At 48.5% G+C, this 19658-nt stretch overlaps 1 protein-coding gene across 4 annotated transcripts; it reads right to left on the bottom strand.

The window, feature by feature from the left end:
• Positions 1-10121: 10121 nt before the first annotated feature.
• LOC119952342 (zinc finger protein OZF-like) lies at positions 10122-13672 on the bottom strand. 4 transcript variants are annotated; one of them, XM_038776033.1, is made up of 2 exons: positions 13497-13672; positions 10122-12546 (listed from the first exon to the last, which is right to left on the bottom strand). In XM_038776033.1, the coding sequence occupies exon 2, from the start codon at positions 11940-11942 to the stop codon at positions 10602-10604; it is 1341 nt and encodes a 446-aa protein (XP_038631961.1). In that variant the 5' UTR covers positions 11943-12546; positions 13497-13672; the 3' UTR covers positions 10122-10601. The 4 variants fall into 4 exon arrangements, with proteins under 4 accessions (XP_038631961.1, XP_038631964.1, XP_038631962.1 ...); XM_038776036.1 differs by having other exon boundaries at positions 10122-12113; XM_038776034.1 differs by lacking the exon at positions 13497-13672 and adding an exon at positions 13314-13490.
• Between the last annotated feature and the right edge of the window lie 5986 nt (positions 13673-19658).

Below are 19658 nucleotides of genomic sequence, written 5' to 3'. Positions count from 1 at the left end.
GCCGCTCCCGTTCGGTCCGCTAGCCCCGTCCCCTCATTCACTCTGATTGGTTGGAGGACCAGCCACTCCCGCTCGGTCCTCCATCCCCGTCCCCTCGTTCACTCCGATTGGTTGGAGGGCCAGCCGCTCCCGTTCGGTCCTCCATCCCCGTCCCCTCGTTCACTCCGATTGGTTGGAGGGCCAGCCACTCCCGCTCGGTTCTCTAGTCCCGAAACCTCGTTCACTCCGATTGGTTGGAGGACCAGCCGCTCGCGATAGGTCCTCCAGACCCGCCCCTCTTCATTCACTCCGATTGGTTGGAGGACCAGCCGCTCCCGCTCGGTCCTCCAGACCCGCCCCCGCTCATTCACTCTGATTGGTTGGAGGACCAGCTGCTCCTGCTCGGTCCTCCAGCTCTGCTCCCTTTCCTGGTCCGGATCTCCCGCTTTTGGCTTCACCCCGGCACCAACTTCAACCAAAGACCCAACTGGGAAAAGGTGAATGTTTCTGGACATTAAAAAGTACTCAAATCATTAAAGATAAATTGTTGTTGTGTCATGTCAAAATCTGACAGAGTCACTCGATTCACCATGAACTGAATATCATTGGCCTTTGTCTGTTGTCTCTGTGGGAAAAGATTTCAAACATAAGTGTGTCTGGAAAAGGACCGAGACCCCCACACAATACACACCCCAGTGAGAGTGTTCCAAGGAACTGACTGTGGAAAGCGCTTTAACCGGTTACACAGCCTGAAAAAACATCAAATCATTCACAGCGGGGAGAGACCGTACACGTGTTCTGTGTGTGGACGAGGCTTCAACTGATCATCCAACCTGGAGAGGCACAAGGGCACCTGTACCATGGAGAAGCCGTGGAAATGTGGGGACTGTGGGAAGGGATTCATTTCTCCTTCAAAACTGGAAACCCACAGACGCTCTCACACCGGGGAGAGGCCATTCACCTGCTGCATTTGTGAGAAGGGATTCACCCAGTCATCCAGCCTATTAACACACCAGCGAGTACATACCGGGGAGAGGCCATTCAGGTGCGCCAAGTGTGGGAAGGAATTTGTTTATTCATCTGACTTGCTGGCGCATGAGCAAGTTCACACTGGGAAGAGTCCATTCACTTGCTCCGTGTGTGGGAAGGGATTCATTCAGTCATCCCGTCTCACTGAACATCATCTTGTGCACAGTGATCAGAGACTTTTTAAATGTTCTGACTGTGAGAAGAGTTTTAAAAGCAAGAATTACCTACGGATACACCAGCGTGTTCACACTGGGGAGTGGCCATTCACCTGCTCAGAGTGTGGGAAGGGATTCACTCGGTCAGCCCACCTTCTGACACATCAGAGAGTTCACACTGGACAGAGGCCATTTACCTGCTCTGAGTGTGGGAAGGGATTCACTCAGTCATGCCATCTTCTGATACACCAGCGAGTTCACACTGGGGAGAGGCCGTTCACCTGCTCCGAGTGTGGGAAGGGATTCACTCAGTCTTCTGACTTAATGATACACCAACGAGTTCACATTGGCACGAGGCCATTCTCCTGTTGCACATGTGGGAAAGGATTCACTCAATCATCCCACCTTCTGAAACATCAGCTAATTCACACCGGTGAGAGGCCGTTCAGCTGCTCTGTGTGCGGGAAGGGATTCACTCAATCATCTCACCTGGTGAGACACCAGCGAGTTCACAAATGAGTGCAGGAGTTGGATTCTGTCATGTCCAGGACTGAACTTGCAAGTTAATTTTGAGGTGTGTAAGAAATGTATCGCAGCCACTCTTCCTGACTGTATGTGAAACGGCAGGTTCAAGTTTCCAGTCTGAAAATAACATTGCTTGTTGTAGTAGGTGACTTTACCGGATGGTACAGTAGCACTGTTGCTTCACAGCGCCAGGGTCCCAGGTTCAATTCCCGCCTTGGGTCACTGTCGATGCGGCGTCTGCACGTTCTTCCCGTGTCTGCGTGCGTTTCCTCCGGGTGCTGCGGTTTCCTCCCACAAGTCCCGAAAGACGTGCTGTCAGGTGAATTGGACATTCTGAATTCTCCCTCTGTGACCCGGACAGGCGCCGGAATGTGGCAACTGGGGGATTCTCACAGTAACTTCATTGTGGTGTTAATGTAAGCCTATTTGTGACAATAAAGATTATTATTTTAAATTATCATGTAACATTCCTGAGTCTACCAATATAAAGCAACAACAAGTTGCAATATCATAATACTTCAAAATGTGCTTCACAGATGATCAAAGTCCTGGAAGAGGTAGATATTAAGGAGGAGAGAGGTTTACAGAGGGATTTCCAAAGCTTGGGCCCTTGGCAGCTGAATGCAGAGCCACCAAATTGGGGTTAGAAAGGATCTGCGGTCCACCTCTCCGCACCTAAAACACATCTTCAACATTGCCATGGTTTGCTCAATGACACATTGGTGCTCACGTGACTCCTTCCTCAGCCTCAGTGGTGCAGTTCCTCACATGAGCTGAGTTTGAATCGGGAGTCCCTGTTGACAGATAATCCAGGAGATATCCTGGACTGACAGCGATGACTTCTGTAAACTCCCTCCGCAGGATATTAGAAACACCAAGATTGGCAGAGAGGTAATCTAAATTAAACGTCGCATGGATATCTTACAGAATTACTCGATCGATCAGGACTTGAACAGCAATGGCCTTTGAATGTGGAAGAGGAAACGATTGTCTGTTCCGTCTTTGCAAACATATTTCAAACATCAGTGTGACTGGCAAAGCACCAAGACGTACACAACACCTGAATCAAAGTGTTCCAGTGAACAGACTGTGGAAAGAGCTTCAACCAGTTACATAGCCTGACATAACAATATTTTTGACGAGACAGAGGGGGTGGCAGAAAGGGTGGGGGAGTTGCATTACTGGTTTGAGAACATATCACAGCTGTGATGAGGGAGGATACCTTGGAGGGATTCTGCAGTGAGGCATTGTGGGTGTAGCTCAACAATAGGAAGAGTGCAATCACAATGTTGGGGTTGTACTATCGGCCTCTCAACAGCCAGTGAGATACAGAGGAACAGATATGTAGTCAGATTCTGGAAAGATGTGAAAATAGCACGGTTGAGGGCAGCACGGTGACGCAGTGGGTTAGCCCTGCTGCCTCACGGCTCCGAGGTCCCAGGTTCGATCCCAGCTCTGGGTCACTGTCCGTGTGGAGTTTGCACATTCTCCCCGTGTTTGTGTGGGTTTCGCCTCCACAACCCAAAGATGTGCAGGCTAGGTGGATTGGCCATGCTAAATTGCCCCTTAATTGGAAAAATGAATTGGGTACACTAAATTTTTTTAAAAATAGCACGGTTGTGGTGGGTGATTTTAATATCCCCCATTTTGACTGGGACTCCCTTAGTGCCATGAGGTTTGAATGGAGAGCAATTTGTTAGGTGTGTCCAAGGTTTTTTGAAACAGTATGTTGATAGTCCAACCAGTGAGGGGGCCTTATTGGACCTGGTATTGGGGAATGAGCCTGGCTAGGTGACCAAAGTTTCAGGAGGGGAACATTTTGGGAATAGTGATCATAATTCTGTAAGTTTTGAATAAGGACAAGAGTGGTCCTTGAGTGAGGGCGCTAAATTGGGGAAAACATACCTACAACAGAATTCGGCAAGAGCTGGAGAATGTGGATTGGGAGCGGCTGTTTGACGGCAAATCCACATTTGATATGTAGGAGTCTTTTAGAGACCGGTTGTCCCTGTGAAAATGAAGGAGTAGGGAACCATAGATGACAGGGGAAATTGTGAGACTATTCAAAAAGAAAAATGAAGCACACATAAGGTCAAGGCAACTAAAAACAGATAAAGCTTTCGATGAATCTAGGGAAAGTAGGAACAAACAAACGGGAGTTAGGAGGGCTAAAAGAGGCCATGAACTGTCATTGGCAAGTAGGGTCAAGGAAAATCCCAAGACCTTTTATACATAAATAAGGAGCATGAGGGTAGCCAGGAAAAGAGTAGGCCCATTCAAGGACAAAGCGGGGGAAGTTATGCGTGGAGTAAGAGGAAGTGGGTGAGATCGTTAATTAGTACTTTACATTGTTATTCATCAAGGAGAGCGACAAGATGGATGTTGGGGTTAGGGATGGGTGTGTGAATACTCTAGGAAATGTCAGCATAATGAAGGAGGCAGTGTTGGATAAATTAAAATGCATTAAGGTAGACAAGTCCCCTGGACCGGATGGAATACATCCCAGGTTACTGTGGGAGGCAAGAGAGGAAATAGCTGGGGCCTTAAAAGATATCTTTGAGTCATCTTTGACCACAGGCTGAGGTTCCATGGGACTGGAAAATAGCCGATGTTGTCCCTTTGTTTAAGAAGGGAAGCAAGGGTAATCCAACCAAATGCGAGGTGATGCATTTTTGAAGATCAAATTCAGGTGTGAGGAATACAGTAAATAGCAGAACTCTTAGGTGCATTGACACACAGAGGGATCTGGGCGTTCAGGTTCATAGTTCCATGAAAGTGGCAATGTGGGTGGATAAGGTGGTCAAGAAGGTGTATGGCATGCTTGCCGTCATCAGCTGGGGCGTTGAGTACAAGAGTTGGCACGTCATGTTACAGTGATAGAAAACTTTAGTTCAGCCACATTTGGAGTAATACGTGCAGTTCTGGTCAACTCACCACCGGAAGGACGTAGATGCTTTGAAGAGCCTGCAAGAAGGTTTACCAGGATGTTGCCTGGTCTGGAGGGTGTTAGCTACGAGGAGAGGTTGAATAATCTCAGTTGTTTTCATGGGAAAGATGGAGGCTGAGGGGAGACCTGATTACCGTCTACAAAATTATGAGGTATAGACGGGGTGACTTTTTCCCAGGGTGGAAGACTAAATTACAAGGGGCCACAGGTTCAAGTTGAGAAGGGAAACGTTTAGGGAGTATGTGCGGGGAAAGTTTTTCACGCAGAGAATGGTGGGTTCGTGGATCGCATTGTCAATGGAGGTGATGGAGGCAGGCACGATAGCAATATTTAAGATGTATCTTGATAGACACATGACCGGGTGGGGAATGGAGGGATACACGTTGTTTGGGCAATAAATAGTAGGTCTATATAAGGAATCTGGATCGGCATAGGCTTGGTGGAACAAAGGGCCTGTTCCTGTTCTTTGTTCTGACATCACAACATTCACAGCTTTGTGTGTGGGAAGGGATTCCCTCGGTTATCCCACCTGCTGACTCACAAGTGACTGCAAGGTTTGGATTCAGTTATAGGTGTTGTTCAGCACGTCCAGGACTGAACTTGTGGGTTAATCCAGAGATGTGTAAGAAATGTATCCCAGCCGTTCTCTTCCATTATAGGCAGCACGGTAGCATTGTGGATAGCACAATTGCTTCACAGCTCCAGGGTCCCAGGTTCGATTCCGGCTTGGGTCACAGTCTGTGCGGAGTCTGCACATCCTCCCCGTGTGTGCGTGGGTTTCCTCCGGGTGCTCCGGTTTCCTCACACAGTCCAAAGATGTGCAGGTTAGGTGGATTGGCCATGATAAATTGCCCTTAGTGTCCAAAATTGCCCTTAGTGTTGGGTGGGGTTACTGGGTTATGAGGATAGGGTGGAGGTGTTGACCTTGGGTAGGGTGCTCTTTCCAAGAGCCGGTTCAGACTCGATGGGCCAAATGGCCTCCTTCTGCACTGTAAATTCTATGTATCTATATGGCTCAGAGCTCCGAGGCACGGAACAGAAGCTCCTTTACAACTGTGTTCAGAGTCAGGAAGAACAATGGTGAATTCTGGAAATGTGCTGTCAGATCAGAGATTGGTGTAAAACTGGGATCTGTTCCTCACGGAAAGTAAAACAGCAGGTTTAAGCTTCCAGTCTGAAAATAGTACCAAGATTTTAAAAGTTTTTGTGACATTCCTGAGACGACTAATTTAAGGCAATAACAACAGTTAGTTGCATATGAAACATTTAACCATCTCTCACCTTCCATTGACTTCAATGTCATGGAAACTGATAGTTGGAAACTTAACATTTTAAAGATATTTACAGATGATTTGAGAGTTTCTTACAGTTGGAATCTATCTCTGTCCTGTCCATTCGAGGTGTTTGATAACAGACTTTTTCCTGTGAAAATCCAGCTGGAGTTTTGGGCCCTGATGTGTTTCCTTGTTCATTTTGTTGACTCTAAACATTGAATCTTGTGGTTCAGACACCAGAGAATCAAACTCCCAACAACAGATTGTCTTTCACTGACTTTATTAACAGCTCTGCAATAATACAAACCATCATTCCTTACATAATCATAGAACTTACAGTGCAGAAGGAGGCCATTCAGCCCATCGAGTCTGCACCGGCTCTTGGAAAGAGCACCCTACACAAGTTCAACACCTACACCCTATCCCAATAACCCAGTAACCCCACCCAATTTTGGACACTAAGGGCAATTTATCATGGCCAATCCACCTAACCTGCACATCTTTGGACTGTGTGAGGAAACCCACGCACACACGGGGAGGACGTGCAGACTCCGCACAGCCAGTGACCCAAGCCGGAATCGAATCTGGGACCCTGGAGCTGTGAAGCCATTGTGCTAGCCACAATGCTACCGTGCTGCCCTTGGTTTCTGGTCCTCAATTAAATACTTAAATGATTAGATTTATATGTATTTCAGAGCCTGTAATGTAGGAATACTGCATTGGGCTGTAATTGTAATACAATTTTCCTTCATTTAACATCCGTCCACCACTTTCCTGTTACCTGATGAATTTATTTATTGTTGTTACAGAATTGTCACATGTTTCCATTTTTAAAAACTATCCTCTGTTGAATTTCATGTATTTTTGACAGTAGGAATACTGCAATTCAGCCTTAGGGCTGTGTGTTTCCTGAATGAAATACCATTCAATTAAAAAATGTTACCCAGTTTGGAGAAGAGATAATATAGGGAGTCAGAGCTCTATGCTTCCCAGCTCTGATCTAACAAGCTGCAGCTACACTGGAGATATTTACATTTAACTTGTTCACTACATTTGTGATCTGCCCCTGTTCAGCACATAACCACAAGGATACCTGTGCATGGTTCTGAGTGTGAACACCCGGCTGTGTCACGGTCAGGCACACAGATACCATTTCCTTGGTGCACATCTCCACACAAGAGACCAGCTATTTACACATTCCCGATTCTACACAATTGCAGCAACATGAGCAAAGATGTGAGGTTCATTAATAATCATACACATTTCATAACAACAAAGATTCCACTGGGACAAAGATTCAGTCATTTTATATTACAGGCAAAATACAGAGCAGTACAGGAACACACTGACAGTGTAACACAGTCTCATCAGTCTGGCAGCCTCCTGTTAAATACAGAGCAGTACAGGAACACACTGACAGTGTAACACAGTCTCATCAGTCTGCAGACTCCTGTTAAATACAGAGCAGTACAGGAGCACACTGACAGTGTAACACAGTCTCATCAGTCTGCAGAGTCCTGTTAAATACAGAGCAGTACAGGAGCACACTGACAGTGTAACACAGTCTATCAGTCTGCAGCCTCCTGTTAAATACAGAGCAGTACAGGAACACACTGACAGTGTAACACAGTCTCATCAGCCTGCAGACTCCTGTTAAACACAGAGCAGTACAGGAACACACTGACAGTGTAACACAGTCTCATCAGCCTGCAACCTCCTGTTAAATACAGAGCAGTACAGGAGCACACTGACAGTGTAACACAGTCTCATCAGTCTGCAGACTCCTGTTAAACACAGAGCAGTACAGGAACACACTGACAGTGTAACACAGTCTCATCAGTCTGCAGACTCCTGTTAAATACAGAGCAGTACAGGAACACACTGACAGTGTAACACAGTCTCAGTCTGCAGGGTCCTGTTAAATACAGAGCAGTACAGGAGCACACTGACAGTGTAACACAGTCTCATCAGTCTGCAGCCTCCTGTTAAACACAGAGCAGTACAGGAGCACACTGACAGTGTAACACAGTCTCACCAGTCTGCAGCCTCCTGTTAAATACAGAGCAGTACAGGAGCACACTGACACTGACAGTAGGAGGCAGCATGGTAGCATTGTGGATAGCACAATCGCTTCACAGCTCCAGGGTCCCAGGTTCGATTCCGGCTTGGGTCACTGTCTGTGCGGAGTCTGCACATCCTCCCCGTGTGTGCGTGGGTTTCCTCTGGGTGCTCCGGTTTCCTCCCACAATCCAAAGATGTGCGGGTTAGGTGGATTGGTCATGATAAATTGCCCTTAGTGTCCAAAATTGCCCTTAGTGTTGGGTGGGGTTACTGGGTTATGGGGATAGGGTGGAGGTGTTGACCTTGGGTAGGGGGTAGGGTGCTCTTTCCAAGAGCCGGTGCAGACTCGATGGGCCGAATGGCCTCCTTCTGCACTGTAACTTCTATGTGTAACACAGTCTCATCAGTCTGCAGACTCCTGTTAAATACAGAGCAGTACAGAAACACACTGACAGTGTAACACAGTCTCATCAGTCTGCAGACTCCTGTTAAATACAGAGCAGTACAGGAACACACTGACAGTGTAACACAGTCTCATCAGTCTGCAGACTCCTGTTAAATACAGAGCAGTACAGGAACACACTGACAGTGTAACACAGTCTCATCAGTCTGCAGGATCCTGTTAAGTTTTCTGCGAGGAGGATGATGCAGTGGTTAGCACTGCTGCCTCACAGCACTGAGGACCCGGGTTTGATCCCGGCCCCGGGTCACTGTCCGTGTGGAGTTTGCACATTCTTCCCATGTCTGTGTGGGTCTCACCCCCATAACCCAAAGATGCGCAGGGTAGGTGAATTGGCCATGCTAAATTGCCCCTTAATTGGAAGAAAAAAATAATTGGGCACTCTAAATTTATTAAGACAGAAAAGAAAAAAAATTGCTGTGAGGGTTTCAACTTAAAAACCAGGGTTGCAGTATGATGTTTGATTCAAACATCAAAGGTGAGAGAGGTGTTGTAAGACACACAGAGTCAGAGTTTTACACCAAAAAGAGACCTTTCAGGCTATCACGTCTGTGCCTGCCATCAAACACTTTTCTACTCTGCCCACACTTCCCAGCACTTGGGTCTGTAACCTTGGCTCTGGCGTGTCAAGTGCTCATCTATAGTTTTATTTTTTTTTAATTTTTTTTTTATAAATTTAGATTACCCAATTATTTTTTCCAGTTAAGGGGCAATTTAGCGTGGCCAATCCACCTACTCTGCACATTTTTGGGTTGTGGGGGCGAAACCCATGCAGACACGGGGAGAATGTGCAAACTCCACAGGGACAGTGACCCAGAGCCGAGATTGAACCTGGGCCCTCAGCGCCGTGAGGCGGTTGTGCTAACCACTAGGCCACCGTGCTGCCCCTTGCTCATCTATAGTTAAGAAAGCCCACCAACGACTCTACTTTCTCAGAAGACAAAGGAAATTTGGCATGTCACCTGCGATTCTCACCAACTTCTACAGATGCACCACAGAAAGCATTCTTTCTGGTTGTATCACAGCTTAGTATGGATCCTGCTCTGCCCAAGACCGCAGGAAATTACAAAAGGTCGTGACAAAAAAGGGGCTGTTACAAAAGGGGCTGTTTAGCACAGGGCTAAATCGCTGGCTTTGAAAGCAGACCAACAGCACGGTTCGATTCCCGTAACAGCCTCCCCGAACAGGCGCCGGAATGTGGCGACTAGGGGCTTTTCACAGTAACTTCATTTGAAGCCTACTCGTGACAATAAGCAATTTTCATTTCATTTCATGTAGCCCAGTCCAGCCTCCCATCCATCGACTCCATCTATAATTCCCACTGCCTCAGAAAGGCAGCCAGCATAATTAAGGACCCCACGCACCCCGGACATACTCTCTTCCACCTTCTTCCGTCAGGAAAAAGATACCAAAGTCTGAGGTCACGTATCAACCGACCCAAGAACAGCTTCTTCCCTACTGCCATCAGACTTTTGAATGGACCTACCCCTTATTAAGTTGATCTTTTCTCTACACCTTGCTTTAACTGTAACATTATATTCTGCAGTCTCTCCTTCCTTCCCTATGTACGGTGTGCATTGTTTGTACAGCATGCAAGAAACAATACTTTTCACTGCATACTAATACATGTGACAATAATAAATCAAATCAAAATCTAAATGCTTCTTAAATGTTTGAGTTCCCGTCCCTACCACCCTTTCAGGCAGTGAGTTCCAGATACCCACCGCCCTCTGGGTGAAAAGGTTTTTCCTCAAATCCCCTCTAAATCTCCTGTACCTTACCTTAAACCTGTGCACCCTGGTTATTGACTCCTCTACTCAAGAGAACAGTTCCTCCCGATCCACCCTATCTATATCCGCCATAATCTGGACACCTCAATCAGATTTCCACCCCCCTCCCCCCCTTCCTTCGCTGCCGTAAGGAAAGCAAAGCCAACCTGAGCAGCCTCTCTACATAGCTGAAGCTCGCCAGCCTTGGCAATGAGTCCAGTATCTGAAAGTGATTAACAGACAGGGTTTTGTTTCAGTGATCAGGAGGAATGTTACTGATACTTTCCCCGGACCCCAAGGCCAGGAGAGACACAGGGGAAGGTGTGGGGAGCTGGGACTTGTCCATGAGAGTAATTGGAGGTTTGTGACTGAAATAATCGAGAGTTAGAAAGGAGAAAAGGTTCAGTCCTGGGTGTGATTCTCAACAGGAACAACGGAATCCAACTTTTTCGGTGACACGTGAAGTTTCTGGTGTCTCAGCAGGTTGGATGACCGAGTAAATGTCTTCTCACACACAGGGCAGGTGAGCAGCTTCTTCTTGGCATGAACTCTCTGGTGTCTCATCATATCGAACGACTGAATAAATCTCTTCCCACAAACGGAGCAGGTGAACGGCTTCTTCCCAGTGTGGATGCGGTCGTGTCTCCGGAGGCTGGACAACTCGGGGAAAGCCTTCCCACACACGGAGCAGATAAACGGCTTCTCCCCGGTGTGAACACGCTGGTGTTTCTGCATGTGGTGTAAACAAGTAAATCCTTTCCCACATACGTGGCAAATATACGGCCTCTCCCCAGTGTGAACTCGCTCGTGTATCAAAACATGGGACAAACGTGGGAAACTCTTCCCACACACAAAGCAGGTGAACGGCCTCTCCCCGGTGTGAACTCGCTTGTGAGTGCGCAGGGCAGCTGACTGAGTAAATCTCTTCCCACACACAGAGCAAGGGAATGGCCTCTCCCCGGTGTGGACCCGTTTGTGCATAACAAGATGGGCTGAACGAATGAATGCTTTGCCACACTCGGAGCAGGTGTATGGCCTCTCTCCAGAGTGAACCCGCTTGTGTATCAAAAGTTCAGATGAGCGACTGTATTCCTTCCCACACCTGGAGCAGGTGAATGGTCTCTCCCCAGTGTGAAGTCGCTTGTGTCTCCGAAGGTGGAATGAATGAGCAAATCTCTTCCCACACACAGAGCAGGGGAACGGCCTCTCCCCGGTGTGAGTGCACTCGTGTCTCAGCAGATTAAAGTTTCTTTTAAAGGTCTTCTCACACTCTGAGCATTTAAAATGTCTCTTATGGGAATGAACCAGTCGGTGCTCAATGTAGTGGGAGGCCTGAGTGAAGCTCTTTCCACACTGGGAGCAGCTGAATGGCCTGTCCTTGTTGTGAACTTGCTGGTGCTCAGCGAGATGCACGGAGTCGCTGAACGACTCCCCACAGTGGGAGCAGCTGAACGGTCTCTCGTGTGTGTGAAGGAGCTGGTGTTCCGCAAGGCGGGAGGATTGGCTGAACCTCTTCCCACAGTGGGAGCAGCTGAACGGTCTGTCATCAGTGTGAACTCGCTGGTGTTGGACCAGGTCCTCGGAGGTATCAGAGCCATCCCCAGAATCAGAGCTTTGAAGAGGCTCCCCGTCAATGTGATCGAGTTGGTGAGCCAGCAGGTTGGACGAACACATGAATTTCTTCCCACACACCGAGCAGGTGAACGGACTCTCGCTGTTGCGAGCTCGATGTCGTGTCAGCATGTTTACAACTGTATCAGTCCCTTCCCACACGTGGAGCAGGCGGACGGACTCTCACCAATATCCAGCTGAAACGTCAATTAAATCCCTTCAGATCCCAATGAATCGATTGACTCCGTCAGACCCGATGACTGGTTTGATTTTCTAGACTGCAAATCTGCCTCTTCTATTACCCTGTAAAATAATTTACAATTAATTACAAAGAATATATAATATATAAATAGGCCATTCGGCCCATCTGGTCCGCACTAGAGTTTCTGCTCTACACAAGACTTCTCTCACTCTGCTGACCTCATCTCAGCTCGAGAGCTTCGCATTCTGATCCCATTTCTCTCAGGTCCTCATTTAGTTTACTTTTGGAGCAAATCAGTTATTGTCAACCACTTCCAGTCTTAGTGAGCTCCACTGTCTGAAGAAAGGATCATTTCCTATTTTCCTTTTGGATTTATTAGTCTTTATTGTGTATTTTGAAGATGTTGATGACCAAAGGAGGAGTGTCCATAATGCGGCCAAACAGTTTGAGTATCAATAAAAGCAAAATACTATGGATGCTGAAATCTGATACAGAGATAGAGAATGCTGGAAATACTCAGCGGTCTGCCAGCATCTGTGGAGAGAGAGAAAAGAGAGTTAACGTTTCGAGTCGGTGTGACTCTACTTCACAGCAGTATTAAGTATCAACCTGTAACTCCTTCCAACAGATGATAGGAGTTGGAGAGATTCCTGGTCAGCTACACGATGGGAAGAAATTGGAGCCTTTCCCATCACTATCCATAGCGCCAAGCTTCAATCCCGTTAAAGGCCAATATTAGAAGAGACAAACATTTATTTTGTTTTGGGTTTGCTGCCTATAAATCCTCCCCATCTGATCACCTGTAAAACGAGTTTTGAGAATCCACCACTGTCAGTCCAAGATAGAAATTCAGTTTTTATTTATTTACAGAATTTACAGTGCAGAAAGAGGCCATTCAGCCCATCGAGTCTGCACCGGCTCTTGGAAAGAGCACCCTACCCCCTACCCAAGGTCAACACCTCCACCCTATCCCCATAACTCAGTAACCCCACCCAACACTAAGGGCAATTTTGGACACTAAGGGCAATTTAGCATGGCCAATCCACCTCACCCGCACATCTTTGGACTGTGGGAGGAAACCGGAGCACCCGGAGGAAACCCACGCACACACGGGGAGGATGTGCAGACTCCGCACAGTGACCCAAGCCGGAATCGAACCTGGGACCCTGGAGCTGTGAAGCGATTGTGCTATCCACAATGCTACCGTGCTGCCCATTCACAACATTCTTTCCTCCTCCCAACATGTATGAACGCGCATGCGCCCTTCCGCCCAATACCCCCTTAAAGATGGCCGCCCTTACAAAGATGCCCCTCATAAAGATGGCGTCGGCTCGCTCGGGCCTGTGAAGCCCTAACTTATCGCTCCAGCCACAGGACCTGAAGCTTCATATTTTGGGTTTGAGGCCACCACCGCCGGGGAGTGTCTGAAGCCTCGGCTCACACCCAGCAGCTTCATTACTCTTCCGCATTTTGGCATTTCTCACCGCTTTACAATCCCTGCTGTTGCTGTTGTTGTTGTTGTTGTTGGATATTTGGGGCCTTCACCGCCTCATCCTGAAATGTTCCCACCGACTCCACCCGCTCACCCGGCATTTTCTCACCGGCTGGTACACGATCCGCACTGCGCATGCTCCCGATCAGGAGACCAGAGGAGTGATTGACGGCAGCTCCGGACCAATAGAAAGAGGGGGTTGTACTGGAGGACCGAGTAGGAGCAGCTGGTCCTCCAATCAATCAGAGCGAACGAGGGGCGGGTCTGACCCCGGATCTCCCTCATTGACTGAGACCCTGTATCATTTTGAAAGCTGATTTGCCTCAAACTCCAGGAGAAAACTGGACCTTTCTGTCTGTGGCTTCAAACAGATGAAACCCTGTGGGTGTGGAGCAAACATTTCAACATTTGATGTGAAACATATCAGCCAGGATTGATTTGATTTGATTTATTATTGTCACATGTATTAGTATACAATGAAAAGTATTCTTTCTTGCATGCTATACAGGCAATGTATACCGTACATAGGGAAGGGAGGAGAGACTGTGCAGAATCTAATGTTAGCTAGGGTGTAGAGAAAAGATCAACTTAATACGAGGTAGGTCCATTCAAAAGTCTGATGGCAGCAGGGAAGAAGCTGTTCTTGAGTCGGTTGGTACGTGACCTCAAACCTTTTGTATCTTTTTCCTGATGGAAGAAGGTGGGAAGAGAGTATGTCCGGGATGCGTGGGGTCTTTAATTATGCTGGCTGCCTTTCCGAGGCAGCGGGAATTGTAGACAGTTAATGGATGGGAGGCTGGTTTGCATGATGGATTGGGTTACATTCACGACCTTTGTAGTTTCCTGCGGTCTTGGGCACAGCAGGATCCATATCAAGCTCTGGTACAACCAGAAATAATGCTTTCTATGGTGCATCTGTAAAAGTTGGTGAGAGTTGTAGCTGACGTGCCAAATTTCCTTAGTCTTCTGAGAAAGTAGAGTCAGTGGTGGGCTTTCTTAACTATAGTATCGGCATGGGGGTACCAGGACAGGTTGTTGGTGATCTGGTCACCTAAAAACCTGAAGCTCTCGACCCTTTCTACTTTGTTCCCATTGATGTAGACAGGGGCATGTTCTTTAGTTCATAGCTTTAAATTAAGGGGAGATAGATATAGGACAGATGTTAGAGGTAGGTTCTTTACTCAGAGAGTAGTAAGGGCGTGGAATGCCCTGCCTGCAACAGTAGTGGACTCGCCAACACTAAGGGCATTCAAATGGTCATTGGATAGACATATGGATGATAAGGGAATAGTGTAGATGGGCTTGAGAGTGGTTTCACAGGTCGGCGCAACATCGAGGGCCGGAGGGCCTGCACTGTGCTGTAATGTTCTATGTTTACTATGCTTCCTGAAGTTGATGATATTCTCCTTCGTTTTGTTGACATTGAGGAAGAGATTATTGTTGTCACACCAGTTCACCTGATTCTCTATCTATGGCGTATCTTGAATGGCGAAGCAGACTCGATGGATCGAATGGCCTAATTCTGCTCCTATGTCTTATGGTCTTATTTGTTAGGTAGGTTAAGAAGACATGTGGGATAGTTGCCTTTATTAACCAAGGCATAGACTGTAACAGCAGGAATACTGTGTGCAGTTCTGATCGCCACACTATAGGAAGGATGTGATTGCACTCAAGAGGGTGTGGAGGGTGTGCAGGATGTTGCCCGGGCTGGAGCGTTTCAGCTACAAAGAGAGGCTGGGGTTGTTTTCCTTTGAGCAAAGGAGGCTGAGGGGGAACCTGATTGAGGTGTAAAGCTCACAAGGGACATGGATAGGAAAGAACTTTCCTCCTCAGTCGAGGGGTGTATCACCAGGGGCTGTTGATTTAAGGTATGGGGCACCGCTCACATTTATCCTCCACCTCCGGGAAGAACCAATTCATTCGGGTTCTGGTTAGTTGCGCACTGTGCACAAGTTTCAACTGCATGAGGCTGAGCCTTGCCAAGGAGGAGGTGGAGTTGGCCCTGCTCAGTGCTTTGCTCCAGAGTTCTCAACTCACTTCCGTCGCCAATTCGTCCTCCCATTTTCGTCTGGTTTCCTTCAGTGGTAGTCTTGCCCTATCCAGTAACCGTCCTTCGATGTTTAGATGTTCCCACAGTTGTCCCCCTCCTTACTCTCCATGTTTATCAGTTCCTCTAATAGTATGTCTCTTGGGACCCTGGGGTATCTTGCCGTCTCCTTGCGGAGAAAATGTTTGATTTGGAGGTGTCTGACTTCCTGTCCTGTCGGTGGTTCCATGCCTTCCGTCAGTTCGCCCAATGTCGCTATTCTGTCCCCTTTGTAGAAGTCCCTGTCTGTTAGCGTGCCCCCGTCCTGTCTCCATTTTTAAAAAGTGGTGGCGAGCATGGCTGGTGGGAATTTATGGTATCCGCAGATGGGGGCCATCTCAGTTAGACCTCATCTGGTTCCAAGTCTTTAATGTGGCTACCACCACTGGGCAGGATGTGTATTTCATCAGGGAGTGATGGGAGCTCTGCCGTAGCGAGGGCCCGGAAGGTCGTTCCCTTGCAGGAAGACGCCTTCATCCTCACCCATTCCATATTGGGTTCACGTATCCATCCTCTCACCCTCTCCGCCATAGTTGCCCAGTGGTAGTATAGACTCGGCTGGGCCAGACCACCCATATTTTACCTCCTTTGAAGTGTCCATTTTGGGATCCAAGGCCGGGCCATGATCATTTTGACTATGTTATGGAAGAAGGCCTCGGGGATGAAGATCGGGATGGTTCTGAACTGGAAGAGGAACTTCGGCAGTTGGTTCATTTTAATCGAGAAGGCTCCAAGCTCTTTCAGGAGCTGCATGATTGCTTTCAGGCTGTTCTGTGGGTCTAAGACGTAGAGGAGCAGATCATCCGCACAGAGTGAGATTCTGTGCTCTCTGCCTCCTCTTTGGATGCCCTTCCAGCTTTTGCCAGGGCGAACAGGAGCGGGGATAGTGGGCATCCCTGCTTTGTGCCTCTGTACAGCTGGAAGTATTCAGAGTTGGTGGTGTTGGCCTGAATGCTCATCTTGGGGGTGGTGTACAGGAGTTTCACCCAGACAGTGAATCCTGCTCCAAGCCCAAACCGCTCCAGTACCTCAAAGAGGTACTTCCACTCAGGCCTTTTCTCCATCCAGGGAGATGATCACCTCTGGTGTTCCCTCCCCGGGGGAGGTCATTATTACATTCAGCAGCCGCCAGATGTTCGCAGTTAGCTGCCTACCCTTGAATAAGCCCGTGTGGTCCTCTGCGGCTACCTCTGGTCGCTTGGCCAGGACATTCACGAGTATCTTCATGTCAATGTTGAGCAGTGAAATGGGTCTGTATGATCCACATTCTGTTGGGTCTTTGTCTTTTTTGGGTATCAGTGATATTGAGGCCTGTGTTAGCATAGGACGCAGGGTGCCCCTCGCTCGCGTGTCTGTGAACATGTCCCTTAGGTGTGGGGCCAGGGCTGGTGCGAATTGTTTATAGAAGTCCACCGGGAACCCGTTGGGTCCTTGTGCCTTTTCCACATGCATGGAGCTGATGCTCTCCATGATCTCTCCCAGTCCTATTGGTGCTTCCAGTCCCCCCCCCCCCCCCCCCCCCCCGCCTATCACCCCCCACGACTGGCATGTCCAGTCCATCGAGGAACCGTTTCATCCCCGTGTCCCCATCGGGGGTCTCGGAGGTGTACAGCCCTAGGTAGAAGATCACCCGGTTGACCTCTTTTGGCTCGGTTGCCAGTCTATCTCTGCACGATCTCCCTTGTGGCTGCCTGATTGCTCAGCTGGTGAGCCAGTAGGCGACCAGCCTTTTGTTCGTGCTAGTAGAAGGTCCCCTGTGTCTGGTGGAGTTGATGTACTGCTTTCCAGGTGGATCGCAGTCGATCCGGGTGTGTACCTTGTGCACCGGCGAGAATTCCCTCTCACCAGGGTGTAGAAATGGCCATGGGTCCCTGAATGCCCCCAGTTTCCTCACCGTGCCTGTCTTTTTCCCCATTCTGCGGTTTGATCGGTCTGTCAGAGAGTCCTGTACGCAGTTGAAGTCGCCCCCCCCCATAATCAGTTGGTGTGTGTCAATGTTGGGGACTTCTGCCCACGTCCCGTAACATGAATGATAAGTCTGCCCTACCCAACCCTTTCTTACCCGCAGTCGGACCTTCTCCCTCAGGTGTGTCTCCTGCAGGATGATTATGTTGGCTTTCAAACTTCTTAAGTGGGCAAAGACTCTGGACCTTTTCACTGGGCCGTTGAGTCCCCTGACATTCCAGATGATAATCCTGGTTTTGGGGGGGGGGGGGGGTTTCCGTTCCGCCCCCCCCCCAACATTCCTGCGGGTTCAACCGTAGTTACCTGGTGGACGCACCACTGCACTCCAGGGTTTCGCTTTGTAAGTGGGCTGTCCAAAACGGCCACGGGCGCCGTTCTCACCATGAGGTCAGGCCCCTGCGCTCCGGAATTTTCATTTGTCCAGGGAGCACTCAACATGGCCACCAAAGTGCGGCACATGGCGCAGTGGTTAGCACTGGGACTGTGGTGTTGAGGACCCGGGTTCGAACCCCAGCTCTGGGTCACTGTCCGTGTGGAGTTTGCACATTCTCCCCGTGTTTGCGTGGGTTTCACCCCCACAACCCAAAGATGTGCAGGTTAGGTGGATTGGCCACGCTAAATTGCCCCTTAACATTGGAAAAAAAAAAGAATTGGGTACTTTAAATTTATTTTAAAAAAATATGGCCACCAACTGTGTGTACGCCACGCGGGTGCGCCCCTGCACTCCGCCTTTTCCCTTTCTTAGGGGGCCGTCCAAAATGGCCATGGCCGCCGTTCTCACCGTGAGGCTGAGCCCCCTGCGCTCCGGGGTTTCCCTTTGTCCACGGCGCACCCAACATGGCCACCTACTGTGTGTATGCCACATGAGTGCACCCTGCACTCCGGGGTTTCCCTTTGTTTAGGGGCCCTCCAAAATGGCTGTTTGCGTCGCCATCTTGTTTCTTGGCCTGCTCCCTACCTGTCGCAGTCAATCTGAGAACAAACTCTTTTTCCTGTCCTGTTTCTTCCCCCCCCCCCCCCCCCCCCCCCCCATGTGGTTCCCCCATTTGTCCCTTTGTCCCCCTTCCCTCTGGCCAGGCACTCCCTTTTTGCCAAAAGGTGCACCGCTGCCCCCCTACGACCTGTCTTTCCGTGCTAGCTGTCCCTGCTGGTTTGGTGGATCCCCTCTCAGTCTAGCCCCTTACTTATGCCCGCTGACTGTCTGCTTTCTCTGCCTGTACCCTCACTTGCATTTCACTATCCTCACTCGCTCCTGTGACCCGATCAGAACTAGGCAGTACTGTCCCGCGCAAACATGATAACCGTTCAATAAGTCTCTGTTTCTTTTGTGATCTTCCTCCTGTTATGTGCCAGGGCTTAGAAACTCCAAAGTATATTATGAAGCTCACCTGACCTATAACTTTTATGTTGAATGTGGCTAGGATGAGCACAGGAGCCTTCCCTTCAGGTGTGATTCATCAGACTTCCTCGGCGTATTCATCGAAACAAAGTTTATTATAAGAATGTAGTGAAGATATATGAAACAGTTATCAAGAATTTGTTATCAAGGCAGCACGGTGGCGCAGTGGGTTAGCCCTGCTGCCTCACGGCGCCGAGGTCCCAGGTTCGATCCCGGCTCTGGGTCACTGCCCGTGTGAAGTCTGCACATTCTCCCCGTGTTTGCGTGGGTTTTGCCTCCACAACCCAAAGATATGCAGGCTAGGTGGATTGGCCACGCTAAATTGCACCTTAATTGGAAAAAATTAATTATCAATTATAAACATGAAAAAACACAACAGCTACAATAATCCATGTAAATAACTTTTAATAAATTCCCCCTTAGCTGTTCCAATTCAATAACAAAATCCAATAAACCAAAACCCCTTTCAAGGGCATGGCCCAGCACATTCTCACTTGACTGGGACTGGTCCTTTCGCTGAGAATCTGATCCAGTTCCAACCAGCAGATTCAAACCTCCTTCCAGAAAGCAACTCTATCTTTAAAGTTACCAAGGCAGTTTGCCACACCCAATGTGCTTTCAGTTCACTGGAACAGCTTCAAAATAAAAACAGAGAAACACTGTTTTTTTTTACTTCTGCAGTCCAAAGCAACAACACCGAAACT

The sequence above is a fragment of the Scyliorhinus canicula genome, chromosome 17 (genome assembly GCF_902713615.1).
Source record: "Scyliorhinus canicula chromosome 17, sScyCan1.1, whole genome shotgun sequence".
NCBI classification, from domain to species: domain Eukaryota; kingdom Metazoa; phylum Chordata; class Chondrichthyes; order Carcharhiniformes; family Scyliorhinidae; genus Scyliorhinus; species Scyliorhinus canicula.
The sequence above is the reverse complement of the archived record's forward strand: the minus strand, read 5'-3'. Positions and strand labels throughout refer to the sequence as shown.